The sequence below is a fragment of the Gymnoscopelus braueri genome, assembly GCF_963280865.1.
Source record: "Gymnoscopelus braueri genome assembly, chromosome: 14".
NCBI classification, from domain to species: domain Eukaryota; kingdom Metazoa; phylum Chordata; class Actinopteri; order Myctophiformes; family Myctophidae; genus Gymnoscopelus; species Gymnoscopelus braueri.
The window spans coordinates 34,943,406-34,962,979 of NC_137619.1; the positions used below are offsets into that span (position 1 = coordinate 34,943,406).

Below are 19,574 nucleotides of genomic sequence, written 5' to 3' on the forward strand. Positions count from 1 at the left end.
CCTGTTAATTTCAGAACACTTGATAGCTTCATCACTGCACTACAAATAAACAAGAGTGTGTGTGTGTGTGTGTTGGTGTGTGTGTTCGGGGTAATCATGGCCATATCATATTTCCAAAACATGCTATTAACAGATAGTACAGACTAATGGAAGAAATCCTCGACGGCATGTCTAATAACGGTCCCTGTGTCTTTGTAGGCATGGGGATCAACACGTCTGTCCTTTTGTTGTAGAGAAACACTGATTACAGAGCCCAGCACTCTCAGCAAGGCCGTCTGATGTGTCGGAGAGGGGAGCGCGGGGGGCTCTATATGAGTTTGCACACATTACTCTAATATCCTTCCCTAAGTCAGTTCTCAGACCAACCCCCAGCAGGCAGTCCTGTTCCTCTTTATCCCACATGACACGCTGAATATGAGCCCCCTCCCGTCTACGTGACACCCTTAATGTGATCCCTGTTCTCCCTGGCGTGTCTTCCCCTTTGTGCACCCTACGTCTCAACCCCCCCCACCCCCAGCTCTCTCTCTCTCTCTTTGCCTCTCCTCTGCCACTGCCGCTTGTGGGGGTCTGGTAAGGGGAAATCCCTCTGTCTCTCACGCATGTACATGCGTGCTCACAAACTCACTCACTCTCTTTTGCGCGCGCGCACACACACACACACACACACACACACACACACACACACACACACACACACACACACACACACACACACACACACACACACACACACACACACACACCCCACACCCATTTCATTTAGCACAAGCTAATTCCTCTCAATCTGTGGCCTGAGGTCTACTGGCACGGAGGGAGCAGCAGCCTTAAGCCCTGGTACTGACAGATATCCAGATCTCTCCTCCTCTACTCTTTCCCCATTCCTCTCATCTCTTCTTCTTCTCTCTCTCTCTGGTCCAGAGTAGTCAGCAGAGCCCAGTTCTGCTGCAAGCGGCCACATGGTCACTTATTCTCATAGGGCTCACAGTGAGATCCAGCTGAGGCTTAAACCCAGAGCTGCTGCCAGAGGAGATGAGCTCAATGTTAGAGCAGTAGCTAAGCCTCCTTTATGACTGAATGTGTTGGGTCACATTAAAAAACAAAAATAATTTAATCATGTGTAAAGTATTTGTATATTTATTCAAATATATACAAACCATGCTAACTATCTTCAGGCACTATTACACAAAATTGTATGCTTTCTTTGTGACTAGTGCATTTTAACAATATGACCAATCTTAATGAACTGCACTGCCAGCAGTAGCTAAGTCTCCTTTATGACTGAATGTGTTGGGTAACATTAAAAAGCAAAATAATTAGATAATTTGAAGTATTTGTATATTTATTCAAATATTGCACTTACATAAAGACAAAATATGCAATTACATAAAGAAACTGTCTTCAAGCACTATTACACAACATTGTATGCTTTCTTTGTGACTACAGTAGTGCATTTTAACAATATGCCCAATCTTAATAAAATGCAGCCTAGTTAATAGTTTATAGGTGATCGTGTTGCTATTCAGAGGGTGAACAGGTGAACAAACTGAACTTCTCTCTTGACCAGGGGAAAAACCAGCAGTCCTTTTGTTTGGTTTCTAAAGATGTATTGGCCCTTGTGCAGAGTGCGGCTTGAGAGCTTTTTGTGTGGCATGCCTAAAAAAAAAGCACTCTGTCCCTACGGCTCTCTTCCCACTCAAACTAGTTCTTTGATTTCACGACAGAGTTTGATATAATTTAACTGCTTTACGTGACAGCTGTTTCTACCCCCCCCCCCCTCCCCCAATTGACTTTATGGTACTGTACATACCCCCAGGCACACACACACACAGAGTCTATCTCTTTAGCCTATGTTATTTTAACAATGGTTCCCTCTCCTTTTGACACTGCTTGTGTGGACTCGGTGCCAAGAGAAGGATTAGTGTTTTATATCACTTCTGACATCCTGTTGGATCTCCCCTCGGTCTCCAGTTTCTGTGTGTGGATGCCGATGTTTTCAGCACAACCGCCATGCTTGCTGCTTGCTGCCATTTTGACCACGCCCGGACGGGGTCTCACACAGTAAAATCCTCAGTAAAACCCTTTCGGGTCCATGTGGCTCAATTTTAAATCTCTCAGAAGTGGATGTTAAGGCAAGGCAATTCAATGTGCTTTACATAAAACATTAAGCAAAAGAAACATGCTATAACACGGCATTTACATTTTACCGTACGGCAACTAAGCAACGTCTCAATTGTACACTGCCTTCCTTCCAGTATCGTATACTTTTACATACATGCACACGTTTCTAATCCAACACATTTGTGTCCAGTTCATTTGTTGTCATTTTTTTGACAGTCCCAACCCCCCTGCCTGGAATCTACAGCTGCATCACAGTTTCACCTGGAAAGCTCTCACCCTCTCCACCCATTGCCCCCTCCTCCTCCTCCTCCTCCTCCCTCAGTCCACCCCATGCTTATTAGTTAATGAATTGCGGCTCTTGAAGGCGATGGGAAAGAAAAACAGGCTGACTCCTGGCAGCTATCTGGCCAACTGCTCGAGTTTCAAAAACACCAGCTCCCGTTGCCCTGACATCCAATTTGCCCCAGCCTCTCCTTCACAAAAGGCCACATCTGGTGATTACATCCCTGGCTTTGAAGTACATTCTGGATGGAACATATCAGATGTGTGTGTGTGTCTGACCTCATTTGATTAGGTCAGACATATGTTAAGACATTGCGAAAATGTATCTGGTGATTCCTTAATAATCACAGTAAAGTGCTTGTTTGCCAAAGCGTGTCGCAACTGCAGATGTGGGGGTTATTCCTGGCCTCGGCCCAACTGAAAAAGTATAGATCATCTGAGGTTACACCGTGGTTGTTAGCTATTGCTTTCCAAAAAATACTTTGCAGTTTCTTATGCACTGTTCGTACACATTTTAAAAGTCTTCACCGTTCCCATATGGGTTTGAACAGGCCTATGTTGCATTTGATTTGCCCCAATGAAAGACTTTAGATTGTAAGGTCTTAGACTTAGAACATGTTGGCTTATAAATGTAACGGATCAGAAAACATCACCAAAGACTACACAACACACATTTATTCTATCCTTTTTACAGATGCCAACCATGAGGCAGCGGCAGAGGCCATTGAGAACATGGCGGACGCTGTCACACATGCCAGATTTGTTGGAACAGACCCTGCAAGTGATGAAGTGGTCCTAATGAAAATCCTACAGGTACAAGACACAGTTGATCTGCAAGTTACTACACGCTGTTCGTTGAGTTTAACACAGTAAATGTCACACAATTATACAATATCCTATAGGTAAGATTAGTTTTACCATGTGGCACTCTGAGATTCCTTGTTGAATGAAAAGTGCATTACAAATCAAATGTATTATTATTACTATTATTAGATGCTGTCAACCCCCTACGTAAGAACTATAGAAAACTGTGTTCTATGTTAAATAAGTCCCAAAGGAAAGTTTTGATGGTTTTGACAACTGCACAGGAGTATTATATCAGAATATAAATGATGATGGTAGAATAGAAATGGCTTAATTAATTTGGTTGTTAAATACATTTTACGTTTGCATTAACCCATTTTGTAACTATACCTTTCAGGACGGAAACCCCTTTTGGGGTTCTTGTTGCTATGTACAGTATATAGCAACATACATTTGTTGAAATTTTGGAATAAATATTTGAAGTTTTTCAGAAAACTTAATTTAGAAGGCGTTTTTAGAATTGGACTCAGGTCTAAATGGGTTAAAAAGTGCACTTACCATGATTCTGTAAATGTCGGAGCAATTTTCACTCGAAATGCAAACACAGCTGGCTGTATGGTAATGAAAGGGAACACAAGTTATTGTTCAGGTGAACAATATCTATATTCTTAACTTCCAAGCATGAAAGTGTTGGCCTGAGGATATTTGTTCAATCACACATTGTCTGCCCGCTACACCAGGTCCTCAGGACGTTGCTGTTGACACCGGTCGGAGCCCACCTGACCAATGAGTCTGTTTGTGAGATCATGCAGTCTTGTTTCCGCATCTGTTTTGAGATGCGTCTCAGCGGTGAGTCTTATTCCATCTCCTCTCTTTTTTCGATCTCTCTATTCTGTCTCTTCTCTATCCATGTCACATACATCACGGTACACCTGGGAATTCTGCCAGACAATGTTTCTGATTCATTACTTATTTCTGGGAAGACACATACGCCATCTTTATTGTAGCTGCTTCAGAAAACATCACATAAACCCATTGCATCACACGGACGCATTTCCCACAGTTTTTATTCATACTTGTAGCCTCAGGCATCCCATAATGCACATGGACTTAACGGTAAGTAAGAACTCCCTGCTCGCTCTCAACTCCAGCCTCACAGTTTTGAGTCCACTAACCCTTAGCTCTCTGTACCTCTGAGCTGTCAACTGTGCCTTAATAAGCATCCCCTCTAAGCCCTGCCAAACAGAGGTGGACTTGAGGTCCCCCTCGCTCTCTCTTTATTTTCTTTTTGTTTCCCTCGCCACTCTCATGCCACCTAACCTGTTTCTCCTCTCTCTCTTTCTGTCTCTCCCCCCCACCCCCCTCCCTTCCTTATTCAGAGCTCTTGAGGAAGTCTGCCGAACACACACTCGTGGACATGGTCCAGCTACTATTCTCCAGGTAAATGGGACAGGTGTAGGAGGAGGAAGGTGAAAAGGAGTATGGGGAAAAGGTGTATGTCTTAAATCTGAACCCAAATCCCCTCTGCCATCCAGGGAAAAGAAAAAGATTCTTCAGGTTACCCATAACGTTTGAACAATAACACCTACTGTACACGCAACGTTCAATTAGGAGATTGGAGTTGGACTGCTGTCTAGGGGAAACTCCCCAGAAACCACGGCAAAAAGAAAGGTGTTGGGTTATAGGTTAGTCTGCCAGGCGCAGAGTTTATTTTTGTTCATTAAAACTTCCTGGTCGTTTAAGGGAGTGTTTGGGGAAACCACTTAGACCAATTAAAAACGACACATTGCCTCTCATGGGGATGACATTTGAAATTGCCAGTGATTGTGGATGCTGTTTTAAAGTCATGTCCCCCCACTTGATAACAAATAGAAGAAAGACTGTACTGCATGATACAGCCACTGATCTCAAGTCAGTGACAGGGACTCATTTGCGCCCTTCGGTCACCCGTGGATTGCAAATATAAGATTTTCTCCATAAACATGGCTCCAGTGCATCATTACTCCCTTTAGATCATGCATTTCATTTGCGCTATGCACCGTGTCAACGGGTCACTGATCCACTAATGGAATAACACGATTTCCTGTTGGCATTTAGCATAAGAGGCCCTTTCCCTGTCGCCCCTCTCCCCTTCACCAGCACGCTCCCCTCCCCCATCTCACATCAGAGTGCCAGTCACATTCAGCCACAGACGAGGGGATGAGCCAATTGAGCTCCGGACTGTATGATCTGCATATAGATGAAGATGGTCTCTGCTGTGGTAGTGTAGCTTAGCGTCGCTGTCTGGTGGAAACCTTATATGCCCAGAACCTTTCAGGACCTGTGTTCCGATAGATTGAATATAGTTGTAATTTAGTCTGAAGCTCTTGTTCAAATTCTTTTCATTGGTTAAATATTTCTAAAACCCACAGGCAGACTCTTTCACTTAATTAATTTTTTTTCAAAAATAGCAGATCTACAAGCTTACAACGTGTCGCATTGGGTTTGCAATTCGACTTTTACGCGACGCTATCATACGAGGAAGTAGGGCATTAATAACAGTTGAAGTTGATATATGGAGAGACGAGCTTCTTACTGACAGCCATGATCGCTTCTAGTCCCAAACACACAGACTCTCCCCCTGAAATGAACACACACACACACACACACATACACATACACACACACACACACACACACACACACACACCATACAGATAGGGAGAATTAGCATGGCCAGTAATCCCAGACAGAAGCGATCAGAAAATCAAGCCCGACGGAATTGTCTCCATCTCTATGCGCGAGGCAGCGCATGGCACAAGAACAAACAGAGCTCAGAAATAAAGTCACGGTGTAAATTCGCCCTCCTCCTCTGAAGGTGTGCCCATCTCAGCCAAGTCTATTTGATGCAGGATTTGAAACAAAGCGTTGCATTACCTTCCTTCATTGGAGCCCACTATTGATTTTTGCCAAGCTTATCGCCATTCACTGACACACCCTCAAAAGCGCTGTCGGCTTGTTTTCTTGTTGTTTTTTTTATTGCCAGAGAACTATGGTGTCGCATCTTGTTATCATACCCGCTAACGTGGCTTTTACTGCAGGGGCATGGAAATAGAAAAGCATGACAGTCATTGTCGTTAAAGAAGGCATCCCTGCCTTCGAAGAGATGTATATTTAGCATGGCCTTTTTACTACGTGCTTCTGGTATCACTCACAAGACACACACACGCACACCACATCTCATTTTGCTCATGTCCATCCCCAGTCTCCCACTTGTACACGGTCCCTGGATAATAGAGATGTGAGTGGGTCTGGGGTGCCCCCCCCTCCCCCCCCCAAACCCCTCGGTCATGGAATAATGAGCTGCAGCTCTCCTGGTCTCCTCAGAAGGAGGCTTAGATTGCCTGCTGAAAGTATTAGGTATGTTAATCTGTTGGACCCACAGATCATCCAATAATCGTGGCAGCAAGACAACACTCCATTAACGTGGAGTTAACGTCAGGGGGACCCCGTTGTCGCCCCCCCCTTGTTTCGTGTGTGTGTGTGTGTGTGTGTGTGTGTGCGCCACCGGCGGTGACATCTCATTTTACAGCAAAGCCCAAGAGTCCATAGAAACTTAGTGGCTCATGGTTGAGAACATTGGCTAACAGGGCTCATCTCATCAAGCCTCGGAGTCGTTTATTTGCAGCTCATTTTAAGGATGTTGAATCACCCAGTGTTATATTGCCTCTGGCAGCCTAGTATCTCACATGCTTTGTTTTGTCTTTGTGTTGAGGCTTTTTCTCCCATCTATTGTGGAGTAACATAATGCATTCTGCAAGCTCTTTCTCCTTTGCATACAAGACTAAAATAAAACGCAATGCTAGATCATATTTGATTATTTGCACATTTTAGGTGTTGTCGTGATATCGCTCCAAAACTGTATTTTATCTACATTGAATTTTACAATATCCTACAAATTAAATAACTAAATTACTAATTAATAAGTAATTATTTACTAGTTATTAGTTTTTTGCAGCGCATAGAACATGTGCCCTTATGTTTGCATTTCAGATTTAGCCTAAAAAGATAAGGACTTGTGTCAGTCAGCCGTTGTCGTAGAAGCAGTTTTGGCTTGATCAATGTAAGGTTTCCTGCTGGCTGACAAATGAAGTTCTGTGAATTCATTCATGCGATTAAAGTGGTCCATCATTCAAGTACCAACACAGTTTGTTTTCCAATACAACTTCAAGTTTTCTTGCTTTTATTTTTCTCTCCAGACTACCCCAGTTCAAGGAGGAGGCCAAGAGTTTTGTGGGTGCCAACATGAAGAAGGTAAAAAGGAGTGTGATGAATGTGAAGTTTTTTTCTCATCTGCTTGCCCCCCCCCCCTCCTCTCTCTTCCTCCCTTGTTCTTGTTCTCTGTGTTCCTGTCCTCCCCATCATTGTGCCATAAGCCTATTCATTGTCAGACATGAGGTTTTCTTTCTTCTTTGTAAGCAAATTTAATGCAGGGCACTCGAGGTGGCTTTTGTTTCATAACATTTTTAGGGAAAACTGGCGTAAACCGCTGTAGTCGGTTGAAAGGACTTAAGAGTCCAACACGTACCCTCTTTCTGCTCGCTCCACCTCTAATCCCACCTTCTCTCATCCACTTCACTGTCTGCCTATTTATTTTTGTGTGTCCTTTTTGAGTTGCCCGTGTTTCAGCTGCACATGTCTGCCTGTTTTCCTCCCCCACAGATACCATCGTGTATCCTGGACACACAGGATCTTATTTGTGCAGAGCAGCCTAGAAACACCAGTCAGAATGGCCTAGAGAGGGTACTTAACTGAGGACACTGCTGTTGGTTGGCCCCAGCTGTCTAGTGCATTGACATAGGCAGGGTTAGCATGGCTTGGAGAGAGTGCATGAAGGGTGCATTGGGTTATTATTAAAAATGTAGCTGGAAGCATTTTGCACAGAGTTCATGCCTTGGGTTTGCAGGATGTTTTCATTTAATTATAGTTTTCTTTAAGGTGTTGAAATCCTAACCTAAACCTACATCTGTTAGTAAAAACATGACTAAATGTATTGTTTTGGAGATTAGAAAACATTTGTCTGTTATTCCGCTTACTCACAGATTTCACCAACATAATGAAATTATGTAGTTAGCAGTTTCAGGCTGTATAACAATAAATATCAGATGTTGTTTGTTTGCAGTCATAATCCCATGCATGCATCTCATGGCTTGGATTGGATATAAGCCGTAACTGCATTGAACCGCCGATCAGAGACAGAAAAACAAACTCTAAATCTACCATTAAATATGACATTTCTTTCCGTCATATTTATATTGTCACTACATATCATTGATGCTGGGCAGAAACCTTTTATCTCCATATTTCATCTGTTAAAGTTTTTACATAAATGAATGCCCTATTTTATATGTTTTAGGTTGAAAGTGTTTAAGTCTCTGTTGGTTTTATAAATATATATTTTTTATAAATACTTTTTTTATATAAATATTTAACCCATTGAAACCGGGAAAGCATATCTGTGTCATTTTAGATTTTAGCGCTGGCTATTCAAAAATAGCAGATATACAAGCTCACAGTGTGTGACTTCATGCCGCGCTGCGAGCTTGTAGATCTGCTATTTTTCAACATTTTTGAAAAATCTTGAAAGTGTTTGGGGGGGGCCCTTGGCACGAAAGAGAACTACTGATTTTGAAGGCATTTGTAGAATCGGCAAGAGCTGACTAAATTATTATCTACTGTACATTGGAGCCGTTAGATCACAGATTCTTTTTTTTTACCATTTTGTGAAAACTAACGGTTTTGGACATACAAGGTTTCTGCCCGTCAGCGACGATATCGATATGATGTTCTCCCGTGAAGCCGTTTTCTCCAATCCTACGAGCCTTGCCATGTGACCTGATTTGCCTGCCATTCCTTCTACACTGTCTGGTCCTCATGAACTGCTGATTTGATTCCCCAGTGATACCTCATCCTTCCCAAAGACAGGGCCATCCCAGTGGGGTTTGCATTGCATGGTGCCCCCCCGTCCCCCCGTCCCCCGTCTCGCTCCCATCATGCATCAGTGTGCGTGTTTCGGTGTCTGGTCTGTACGTACTGCTGCTAACTTGTTGCCCATCACTAACCACGGGCACCTGCCCACTCCCCCTTCTCTCCCGAGGCTTACAATATCTTGTGGAAAAACAAAAGAGTGCAGGTAAGGAAGATGACTTCCAGTGATCAGGTTCCGGAATGACCCACCCCCATCCCCAGCCCCTTTTCCTATAACATTTACCTTCTCCGTTTATTCTCAACCCACTAACGTCCCACTACTTATTTTTTAATATTCCTGGAGTTTTGGTGCTGAGTATAGGTATATAATACCTATGATTTCAATGTGTTTTTTGCTCTTAAGGGAGTCGAGTTGTTTTAGATATCTGGACGGATTTAATCATTGAAACAATAATGCATCACACCTTTTTTGTGAATGTTTTGTGATTAAGTTAACCCTTTGTTTTGCCTATATCACGCTTTGGAGGTCACCCATTATGCTGTGTGCTTTTGCAAATGGGATGGTGCATGCAGCTGTATTATTCATCTGTCTGTCATCCAGCTGTCATGTTGAACTTTATTGTTTAGTGTGTTTGCAAATGGGATGTGTGTAATCACTGAAGAGCATTAATATATTGTGCTCTACCACTGACACCATTGCAGATGCACATCAGGAGAGCAGAATGTTGTGTCATTGCTACATCTGGCTTGTGTGCATGTAATGCTAGTTATTCTCAGATTTCTCTACCCATGTCAACAGTGTTTCTGCATTACCTTGCATTGTGTGATTCCTGATGCAATAATGATGACTAGAATTAAGGGGCGTTATTAATTCTTGCATTATTCACTAACAACAGGCATGTGTCACCATTATCACAAAATCCCAACTAGGACCCTGTTCAATGTAGCCCTTTTTGTCTTTCCTGGGTTCCAGTTGAAGATGCGGGCAGGTGGGATGAGTGAGTCGTCCAAGTGGAAGAAGCAGAAGCGCTCACCGCGGCCTCTTCGTCAGACCGGCAAGAACACCTCTGGTCAGATGGAGCAAACTCAACCTGCACTCAGCAACAACAACCTCTCTGGTGAGACAAACACACACATACACACAGTATCTCTCACACACGCACACACACATTCACTGTTTCTTGGAACCTGGCGTCAAGTTCTATGAATGTACATGCCCCGGAGGGCCCTGGGGGGCGGGGTGGTAATAGCCCTGTAATGTGCAATTTGAGGATACTGTTATTAGAGGGGTAGTTAGGGATTTGTTGATTTTTAGATATTGATATAAAAAGCAGATTAGTCATCTTCCATATGACTCCAAATTGTGATAACTCCCAATGTGCAGAGATTCGCAGGATTAATTTGGCTGCTCGCTGCTCAGAAAAGCATTCAGAAAAGGATTTTGGCTAAAACGTAGTATTTTGTGTTAAGATATATGGCACGTTTTGGAATAACACCAAAGGTGGATGCCCAATGGCTCTGTCCCAGCAGGTGGGGTCCCATTCATCGAGCATGGCTCCTCCATGCCCAGCCTGTCGGCCTCAGACAGCGTTGGCTCCTCCATCGCAGACAGCGGCCTGGACACCTGCTCCAAGGCCACCTCCAGGGAAGACCTGACGGACCTAGAGCAGAGCAGCTCGACCGCCACGACTCCTGGCACTAGCGCCTCCACGCCAGGAACAGAGCCCAGCAGGCTGGAGGCACAGGTAGAGCCCCCTCTGTCCAGTACCTAGTAGGCCTGTCAAAATTATGACATAAACAACTAATCGCAATTGTTTGAGATACTCGCAATTATTTGAGATCATCGTGGCAAATGTTCATACATTTTCAAAAAATGATCAAAAGTTCATATAGACAACGTGGCAGGATGCATTTTTTTTGTTTTTAAGTAGACTGATTAACCACTTAATCCAGTATTCTACTCTACTTCGTTGTACAATGGTAGTGTATAACAATATCGACAATAGCCGATCTACAAGCTCACAACGCATCCCACCGTGACGCATTTTGAGCTTGTAGATCTGCTAGTTTAAAAAATGTGTTAATTAATCGCAATCAAGGCAAAAGTTTGAAATAATCGTGATATTGATTTGAAGTCATATCGCCCAGCCCTAAAGTGGTACTTTCTCTCTTTCTCTTCTTCTGCTCTCCGGTCCAGTCTGAGCATGGCAAGCAGGTGGAACAGGTCCATTCAGCGTCTGTAGAATCCATCCCTGAGGTCCTGGAGGACAGAGAATCTGTCACAGAGCAGTCGGACGGCGCTTCGGTACATGACATGGACTACGTGAACCCCAGAGGAGTGCGCTTCACACAGTCCACACAGAGAGATGGTTAGAATCTAGTTCATTATTCTACCCCCTATTGCTTTAACCACATAAACTCCCACAGGGCTCTGCCCTTGGCCCACTGCTTTTTTTCCACACCGAATCTCTTTGGTGTATAAACTACTGGAACCATAGAATGTTCCGGGCATGTCATAGTAGGCGAGCATTTCTGTGAAAATAGGCGATCTACAAGCTCAAACTTGTGCAGGTTGCGTGTTTTCACAGAATGTTTGTCTGTTATGACGTGCCCGGAATATTCTAGGGTTCAATAAATATTTATGTACAGGGAGTATAGATATTTTGTTCTGTGTGTATGTGTGCATGTGTGCGTGAGAGTGTACAAATTCTACAATTTACAATTTAGGCAACGGATGCAGCTTACCACAAGTGCGTTCTAACACAACTCCCATCCTTGTAGGAGCGTCCCTCATCCCATACGGCTTACCGTGCCTGCGGGAGCTCTTCCGCTTCCTCATCTCGCTGACCAACCCCCACGACCGTCACAACACAGAGGCCATGATGCACATGGGCCTGCAGCTGCTGACCGTGGCCTTAGAGTCTGCACACATCAACAACTACCAGTCACTCCTGGGACTGGTCAAAGATGAGCTCGTCAGACACCTCTTCCAGGTCAGTTATCACAGTCTGAATCGGAATGTTTTTTTATTGACGGGTACAGTATGTTCCCATATAAGAGGAATTTGTCTCGGTGAGGTTGGTGCATTACATTGAAAGCAACGGTATAGAAACGTTATATACAACTATTTACTTAAATATAAAAATAAGCTAGAAATTATATGCAGTTATATACCCAATGATATAACCTTTTGCTTGACAAAAATGACAGATTTGGTTGAAAATACATAATTTTGTTCTAACAATACTTGTTAAAAGCCTGTGCAATGTAACTTTCCTCTTCTACCCCGGATTCGAACCCGGTTGAGCAAGTGCTGACATTTTTACCATTGAGATAATAGAGCTTGCCTCCTTACTTAGGGGATACATTTGTGTCAGCCTGTGTCTAGGTGAGACATGACCTTTGATACGATCTAAATGTCTCAATAGAAGAGCAAGGAGACAAAATACAACCACCCCAATTGTATAAGTTATACTGTATTAATATACTCTACCATACTTGGACAAAACAAAATTGTATTAATTTTAAAAACATTAAGAAGTCCTGGTGCATTTTCTTTCCATTGGGTTGGTTTGTGGTCCCACAATTGTTTAAACAGTTATTTATATACTATATATCTGTATTTCTAATCTAAATCTCTCTCTCTTTGTTGCAGTTGCTGAGTGTAGAGCGCATGAACCTGTATGCTGCCTCAATACGTGCTTGCTTCCTGCTTTTTGAGGGCATGAGAGGGCATCTCAAGTTTCAGCTTGAGGTACTGTACAACAACATCCTGTCACTCAGTATTTGTTTTGTTTATAATATTTTATCTTTGCATCGGTTAATCTTTTAAGTCCTTCATTGCACATCTTAATGGATGCAACAATAAAGCAACAATAAATCAACAATAAACAGCAATAATATTTCCGCCCCCACAGATGTACCTGAAGAAGCTGATGGACATCATCACGTCAGAGAACATGAAAATGCCTTATGAGATGAAGGAGATGGCCCTGGAGGCTCTGGTGCAGCTGTGGAGGATCCCCAGCTTTGTGACAGAGCTCTATATCAACTACGACTGTGACTTCTACTGTTCCAACCTGTTTGAAGACCTCACCAAGCTGCTGTCTAAGGTAGACAAGTTATATAGCTTTTAATGCCTCAAACATACTCTGGAGTATAAATTGAGTTTAAGATATTTCTGTACTTGATGAACAGTAATAAGTAATACGATTTCAGGGTGTTTGCTTACCTGTTGGCTCAATACTGTCAATTGGTGAAACGTCAATAAAGAGGGATCGAGATGTATGAATAAAAAGCTGAAGAGAGACTTACTGGATTATAGTTCTGTCAGTATTGTGCTTTATGTCAGCGATTTTGCCTCTCGATTTTTCTCTTCAAACACTCACAAAATATATGCTTCTCACTTTCACTTCCTGCAGAATGCCTTCCCAGTGTCTGGGCAGCTCTATACCACTCACCTCCTCTCTCTAGAGGCTCTGCTGACTGTGATTGACAGCACTGAGGCCAACTGCCAAGCCAAGGTGCTCAACAGCGCAGTTCAGCAGGACCAATCAGAAACCGCGCCGCCAGAAGTTGAGGGCTTAACTCAAAACAGCACAGACACAACAACAGGTACTCTCCTGCACCAAGTACAACTTTATATACTGTGTTGGACCTGTTCACCTCCCAAAAATTAAGGTTCTTAACAATGTCAATTATGTACCATAATTTCATTCAAGATACATTTGGAAGAGTTTATGAATATTTTATCTCTCTTTGTCTTTAGACACTACTTTATTGGGGAACAGTGCCAACAGGGAGAATGTTCCAGAAACTGAGAGTGATGCAGTGTGTCCACCTACCAGTGGACACCTGATGGCTGAGAAGATGAGACTAGGCAGACAGGATCAGGACGAGGCTGACACTGGTGAGTCTTTTACACCACATTCATATGATGCAGTCCACAAAACATACATGGACTATCATACATGGAGAAACAAAAGATGCTTGATGCTGAAAGTTAATGGAAATCTTTTTGTTTTGTATTGGGGTTTTTTTTTTCAGCTGAGAAGAAAGCACCAACAAAGCCTCAACGATTCTCTTCAAGTTTCCCAGATTCGCAAGAGTTGAATGACATTAAAAACAAGAAGAAGGTTCACTGTCTTATGACTTATAGATTTTATATAAACAGTCCACAGTCCACACTAGGGCTGTCAAATAAATAATCAAGCCTTGAATAATCATCGACTATCTATAATCTACTATAATCATTGAAAATGTGCTATTGATTGTAAAGTGTTCGATTAGTAGGCGTGGCTAGCGTTCAGGGTACAAGTTGTATTTTTGACGCTCATGCTACTGAAACACTAGCAGGATTAATGTGCTGGTCCGGTAGCCTCCATGAGTCATCATTTAATTTCTGATAACAATCAAGAACTATCAGAAGGTGTAACCCAGGTAAAATAATGTCTCACTCTGCATAATTTAGCTATAGTTTTCCACTTGACTGAAGTCAGTTCTGACTCTGAGACATGAAATAAATATGAGTTATATTACCTTTTGTAAGCTTTTTCTTGACAATTGGCAAGCTTGTTGATATAATGGTATTGACCAGTTCTAACATTACATATGATCAATCAGCATAATTTGCTTTACAAAATGTACTAATAATAGAATATACGGCAATCAAAAACTTTTAAGAATGAAATTCGATTGTAATTTCTGAGCTCATTTGACAGCCCTAGTGCACACACCCCTACACAACACAGAAAAGATCATGTGCCTTCACTTGATAAATGTTTAATTGTATTCTGCTCTATCTCTCTCTAGTTGCTGATCAATGGGACGGAGCTGTTTAATCAGAAACCCAAAAAGGGAATCCAGTTCCTGCAGGAGAAAGGCCTCCTCAGTAATCCCATGGACAACAACCAGGTGGCCCAGTGGCTCAGAGAGAACCCGCGACTCGACAAGAAGCAGATTGGGGAGATTGTCAGTGACCGCAAGCACATGGACCTGCTGGACAGCTTCGTCAAGTAGGCCTCTTCGTCTTTAGCTTTTGTAGAAGTGCAGGTGGTAGAGCAGTCCATTAGATCAATTTTGTGCGAGTAAAAAGGGCTAGAGACTCAACATTGGGCATCTCGGATTGAATTCCTCCACGGTGCTTTACTGGTCACTCCAATGAACACAATTGGTGGTGTCCATGTGTGGGGAAAGTCGACTCTCTGTCGCTACGCTAGCGACTCCTACTAGAGGGTTGGAGCGGGTGTTCAGTAGAGAGAGTGCAACTGCAAAGGATAGCATGATCTTCTGCACTTGGGGATAAATACAGCCTTGTCCTACATTTTGATGGGTAAAAACATAACTGAAGATAATAACATTACTTGTGGATGTGTTTCATTTAGGTATTACGGTGTGCACGAATATGAAACAAACCCAAAATGAAGTTTTTAACTTCATCTTCATTTACCTGTCAAAATGGCCTCTGTGGTGAAAAGGTGTGAGAAAAAAAACGAAAAACATCACAGCAACATTTATGGTCGGATAAACAAGACTAGCTTATTTGAACCCTTTTGAGTTATTCAGGCCTGTGACATTTATATTTTGACATCGCTTCTAAACACTACTGTGTATATCATTTGAGCTGCCTGCAAACCTTTTCATTATTTAGTGAGTGTCAAAACATGTAAAAAAAATTATAATCAATAACATGTTCAAACATGGCCAACAACATAATTTGACAGAAGAAAATCAAATCCATGTTGTGTTAACGGTTTGAATACTCCGTGCAGCACGTTCGGCTTCCAAGGGCTGCGTATTGACGAGGCCCTGCGTCTGTACCTGGAGGCCTTCAGGCTGCCGGGAGAGGCTCCAGTCATCCAGAGGTTACTAGAGACCTTCACCGACAACTGGGAAGTAAGGCAGCTGCATGCATTCAGCCTACACACGCACGCACGCACGTACGTGCCATCTTGCCATCTTCCATTACTGCTAAGCAGAGAGACACATAACGCATGCACACCCACTGTCGCTATCATCAGGTCATTACAGCCAGTGGAATCACTCAAGGACAGTCACAGTGGCAGCATGACATAACCATTGCCATTTATTACACACACACACACACACACAAACACACACACAGACAGACGCACAAGCGTGCAATGGAAGGTAGGGGTGTGACAAAGCTCAGCCGGGGCATTCATTTACAACATGACGGCTTCTCAAAATAACAGGCGGATGTGTGTGCCCTGGAAACTATTCCTAGTAGTATCCTTTTCTTAGGATGACCTCGCACACAAATAGTTGCCTCCAATGAGTTCATGAGTATATTTAAGACGTTGCACTGTAAATGAGTTTTCCACTCTACGGGGTGAGTAATGCCAGCAGAATGTCTTGTCAATGTTGTGACAAGGTTAGTTGTATTTACAGTGTACTATATAAAAGAAAACGGTGCTTGCAGTCATAGTGTAGTAAAGATGAACCACTTAAACCTCCCCCAGGAGTCCCGAAGGAGTCTATACTAGGCACCCTCGTTTTTTCTCTGTACGCCAAATCTCTTCACAATGTGACGGGTTGTGAGCTTGTAGATCTTCTATTTTCGTTTGCACCTGAATAGGGATGGTAGGGTTATGAGGTCAATCCTCTGGTGTCTGGCATTTTGTTTTAAAATGCAAAATACGGCCGACTTAACAATAATAGCCTACTGTGTGTGGCAGTGGTTCCCAAACTTTTTAACTTGATACCCAAAAGAGAAATTTTATGTCTCCCCGGGACCCAAAATAGTGTAAATATCTACAAGCTCACATCACGTAGTGATGCAATGCGTCCGTTTTCACTACTTCTTAAACGTTTCTTTTTCAAATGTGTGGAATTTCTTAGAGTTTCGACTTATCTTTCGACTTAAAATGTTTGAATTTGTTTTTAACAATTGTGAAATCGTTAACTAAACCCATTGTTTGCGAAAAAGTGGTCTACTCTATGGGATATTGTTTCTTTATCTTACAGTATGTGTTTAGAGGAGGCTGAAGGTGAGTGGGTAGAGAGGCCGTCTGGGAATCGTAAGGTTGCCAGTGTGCCCTCCCCAGCCTGCTCAGTATACGTGTCGAAGTGTCTCTGAGCAAGAGACTTAACCCCTAACAGCTCCCCCCCGAGTGCTCATTATGACCATCTGAACAGCCATCAGCTTGGTGAAGCTGAAACTGAGTATCCCCCGCAGGATCAATTAATGTCTACCTTTTGCGTGCGTGTGTGTGTGTGTGTGTGTGCGTGCGCAGAAAGTGAACGGTTCTCCCTTCATGACCAATGATGCTGGCTTCGCCCTGGCATATGCTGTTATCATGCTGAACACTGATCAACACAACCACAACGTTCGCAAGCAGAGCGTTCCCATGACGATAGAGGTGAGTTCACTCACACAATGCATTATGAGCTTGTACATCTGAAATCTTTGAAAATGTAGATTTTTTTTTTTGTTTGTTTTAGACATTTTTGAAAAATGTTCCCCTACTGTATAATGACATTCCCAAAATAGAGACACCCAGGGTGAAAGTGGCTAAAACACCATGAACACACGTATGACAGGATTTCCATTTACACTGTGCAGCCTAACCCATTTCAAAGACCTCATAAAAGCCTTTCACAGTTTTCTCATTGGGACCCGGTGCCGCTCCCCCCCTCCCCCCTTTTGGTTGTGTGTCTGGTTGGAGTGGCATTCCACCGTGGGTGCCAGCATTTGCCACTGGTGCTCTTTGGCGGTAGGAGCGACTGATGGCAGTTCAAAAAGCCCTGGTCAACAGCTGTGCGCAGTGGTGGTCTGTCCCAGGGATGAGCTCAGGCTGCTTAGTCATGTGAACAGGCGGCGGGGGGGGGGGGGGGGGGCATCAGAGACCAGAGAGGACAGTACCCCACTTCTCGCTCTCCTGCTAAGTAAAATACTCAGTGTTCATTTAACTCGAAGAGTGTACAAATGTACACTCTCAGAGTTACAAATGGATAAATTAACACAAATTTTACTTTGTATCTTTCTCTTTCCTCTCTCTTTCTCTTCATATCTCTCTCACACACTTTCCTGTGTCTATCTCTGTCTGTCTGTCTCCTTCCTTGTTTCTATTTCTGAATCTCTTTCTCTCTCTCTGTCTTTGTACTCTTGGTTGTCTCTCGCTCTCTGTTTGAGTGACAGCGGGTGAAGACTAAACACAAGTCCCTAGGGCAGTCTTTTAAAGACAGTACGGGTGGGCCACTCTCACTGACACACAATCACAAGCACTCCTCTCTGCGCACATGTGCACAGACACGCGCGCGAACTCTCGCTCAATGTTGCACTCTCTGGTTCTCTGCGACTTTCTCCCTCTTCACACATGCACACACAGTAAAATCCTCAGCGTTAATTTACAAATGGAACCCCTAGGGTAAGTTTCATTAACACTGAGGATTTTACAGTGCATGTTCACATTGTCACCCAATAAGTGACACGCAGGCCAACACAACACATACAGTAACATGTACTCATTCACACCGAAACACACCCCACGCCACATTTTGTACATGTGGTGCCCTGTTTTGTTTGAAGTATTCCGAGACATTCCCAAGGGCTCAGTCGCAATTTGGTTCAAGTGGGCTCCCAGAATTCTGTGGGCAATCGACAACAGAGACTCTGACCCAACACTTTTTGAGGGGGGGCCAATAAAAGTGGCGCCATGCACTTTACTGACTTAGCAGCTTGCAATGCGTAATATTCACCACCACACCATTTGTTGACAGCGGAGGTAGATTTGGAGATCGGTTAGCTATGCCCAGTTGAGAAATGAAACTTCAGTCCCCTGGGCTGGGCGATGGCATGACATGTTGTTAAGGCAAAAAAAAACTCACGTTGAATTTGATATGATGTTTGCTCTATTGTCTAGGCACTGTAGTGTAGTGCCTGAGTGATCTATATAAACATAGCGCAGAGGAGCAAGATGAGTGGTTGTGTTCTGGTTTGGCAGCCTGTCTGTCCAGCTGCTTTGTCTCTCTGACAGCTATTGTTTCCATGGGCCGCTCCAAAGCACGTTTGTCTGATACTATGCATGAAAGGGTGCATGAATGTGTGATAGTTTGTTATATGCAAGTGGTGCACGTGTGTGTGTGACTGTGTGTGTGTGTGTTTGTGTTAGGTACTGGGAGGGGGTGTGTAATACCAGTCAGACAAACACATGCCTGATCTCACTACCCTCTTAATCCCTTTCCCTATCTGGCTGTGTGTTTATTTCTCTGTCTGTCCCATCTCCCTACAGAGAATCTCCTGTTTCCCTTTTGCTTTGACCCAGCAGCAGGCCAAACCCCAGCCAAGTGGTGACACAAACCTGAGCCTTGAGGTTGTCCGTCATCGCTGCGCGCTTATGTTTATTTACAGGAGGTCCTTGGCTCCGATCCCTGTTTTCCTA

At 43.4% G+C, this 19,574-nt stretch overlaps 1 protein-coding gene across 4 annotated transcripts in view; it reads left to right on the forward strand.

Annotated features, from left to right (window-relative positions):
* gbf1 (golgi brefeldin A resistant guanine nucleotide exchange factor 1) overlaps positions 1-19,574 on the forward strand; it is an 85,924-nt gene that overhangs the window by 46,265 nt on the left and 20,085 nt on the right. For 2 of the 4 annotated variants that reach the window (XM_080449959.1, XM_080449961.1), the window contains exons 5-20: positions 3,095-3,213; positions 3,945-4,053; positions 4,584-4,644; positions 7,443-7,497; positions 10,145-10,289; positions 10,699-10,916; positions 11,369-11,540; positions 11,953-12,164; positions 12,827-12,925; positions 13,089-13,283; positions 13,593-13,785; positions 13,940-14,080; positions 14,218-14,306; positions 14,983-15,185; positions 15,942-16,065; positions 17,427-17,552. In XM_080449959.1, the coding sequence (XP_080306085.1) occupies positions 3,095-3,213; positions 3,945-4,053; positions 4,584-4,644; positions 7,443-7,497; positions 10,145-10,289; positions 10,699-10,916; positions 11,369-11,540; positions 11,953-12,164; positions 12,827-12,925; positions 13,089-13,283; positions 13,593-13,785; positions 13,940-14,080; positions 14,218-14,306; positions 14,983-15,185; positions 15,942-16,065; positions 17,427-17,552 (2,261 nt within the window). The remainder of the gene's footprint in view (positions 1-3,094; positions 3,214-3,944; positions 4,054-4,583; positions 4,645-7,442; positions 7,498-10,144; positions 10,290-10,698; positions 10,917-11,368; positions 11,541-11,952; positions 12,165-12,826; positions 12,926-13,088; positions 13,284-13,592; positions 13,786-13,939; positions 14,081-14,217; positions 14,307-14,982; positions 15,186-15,941; positions 16,066-17,426; positions 17,553-19,574) is intronic. The other 2 variants (XM_080449960.1, XM_080449962.1) reach the window with 1 other exon arrangement.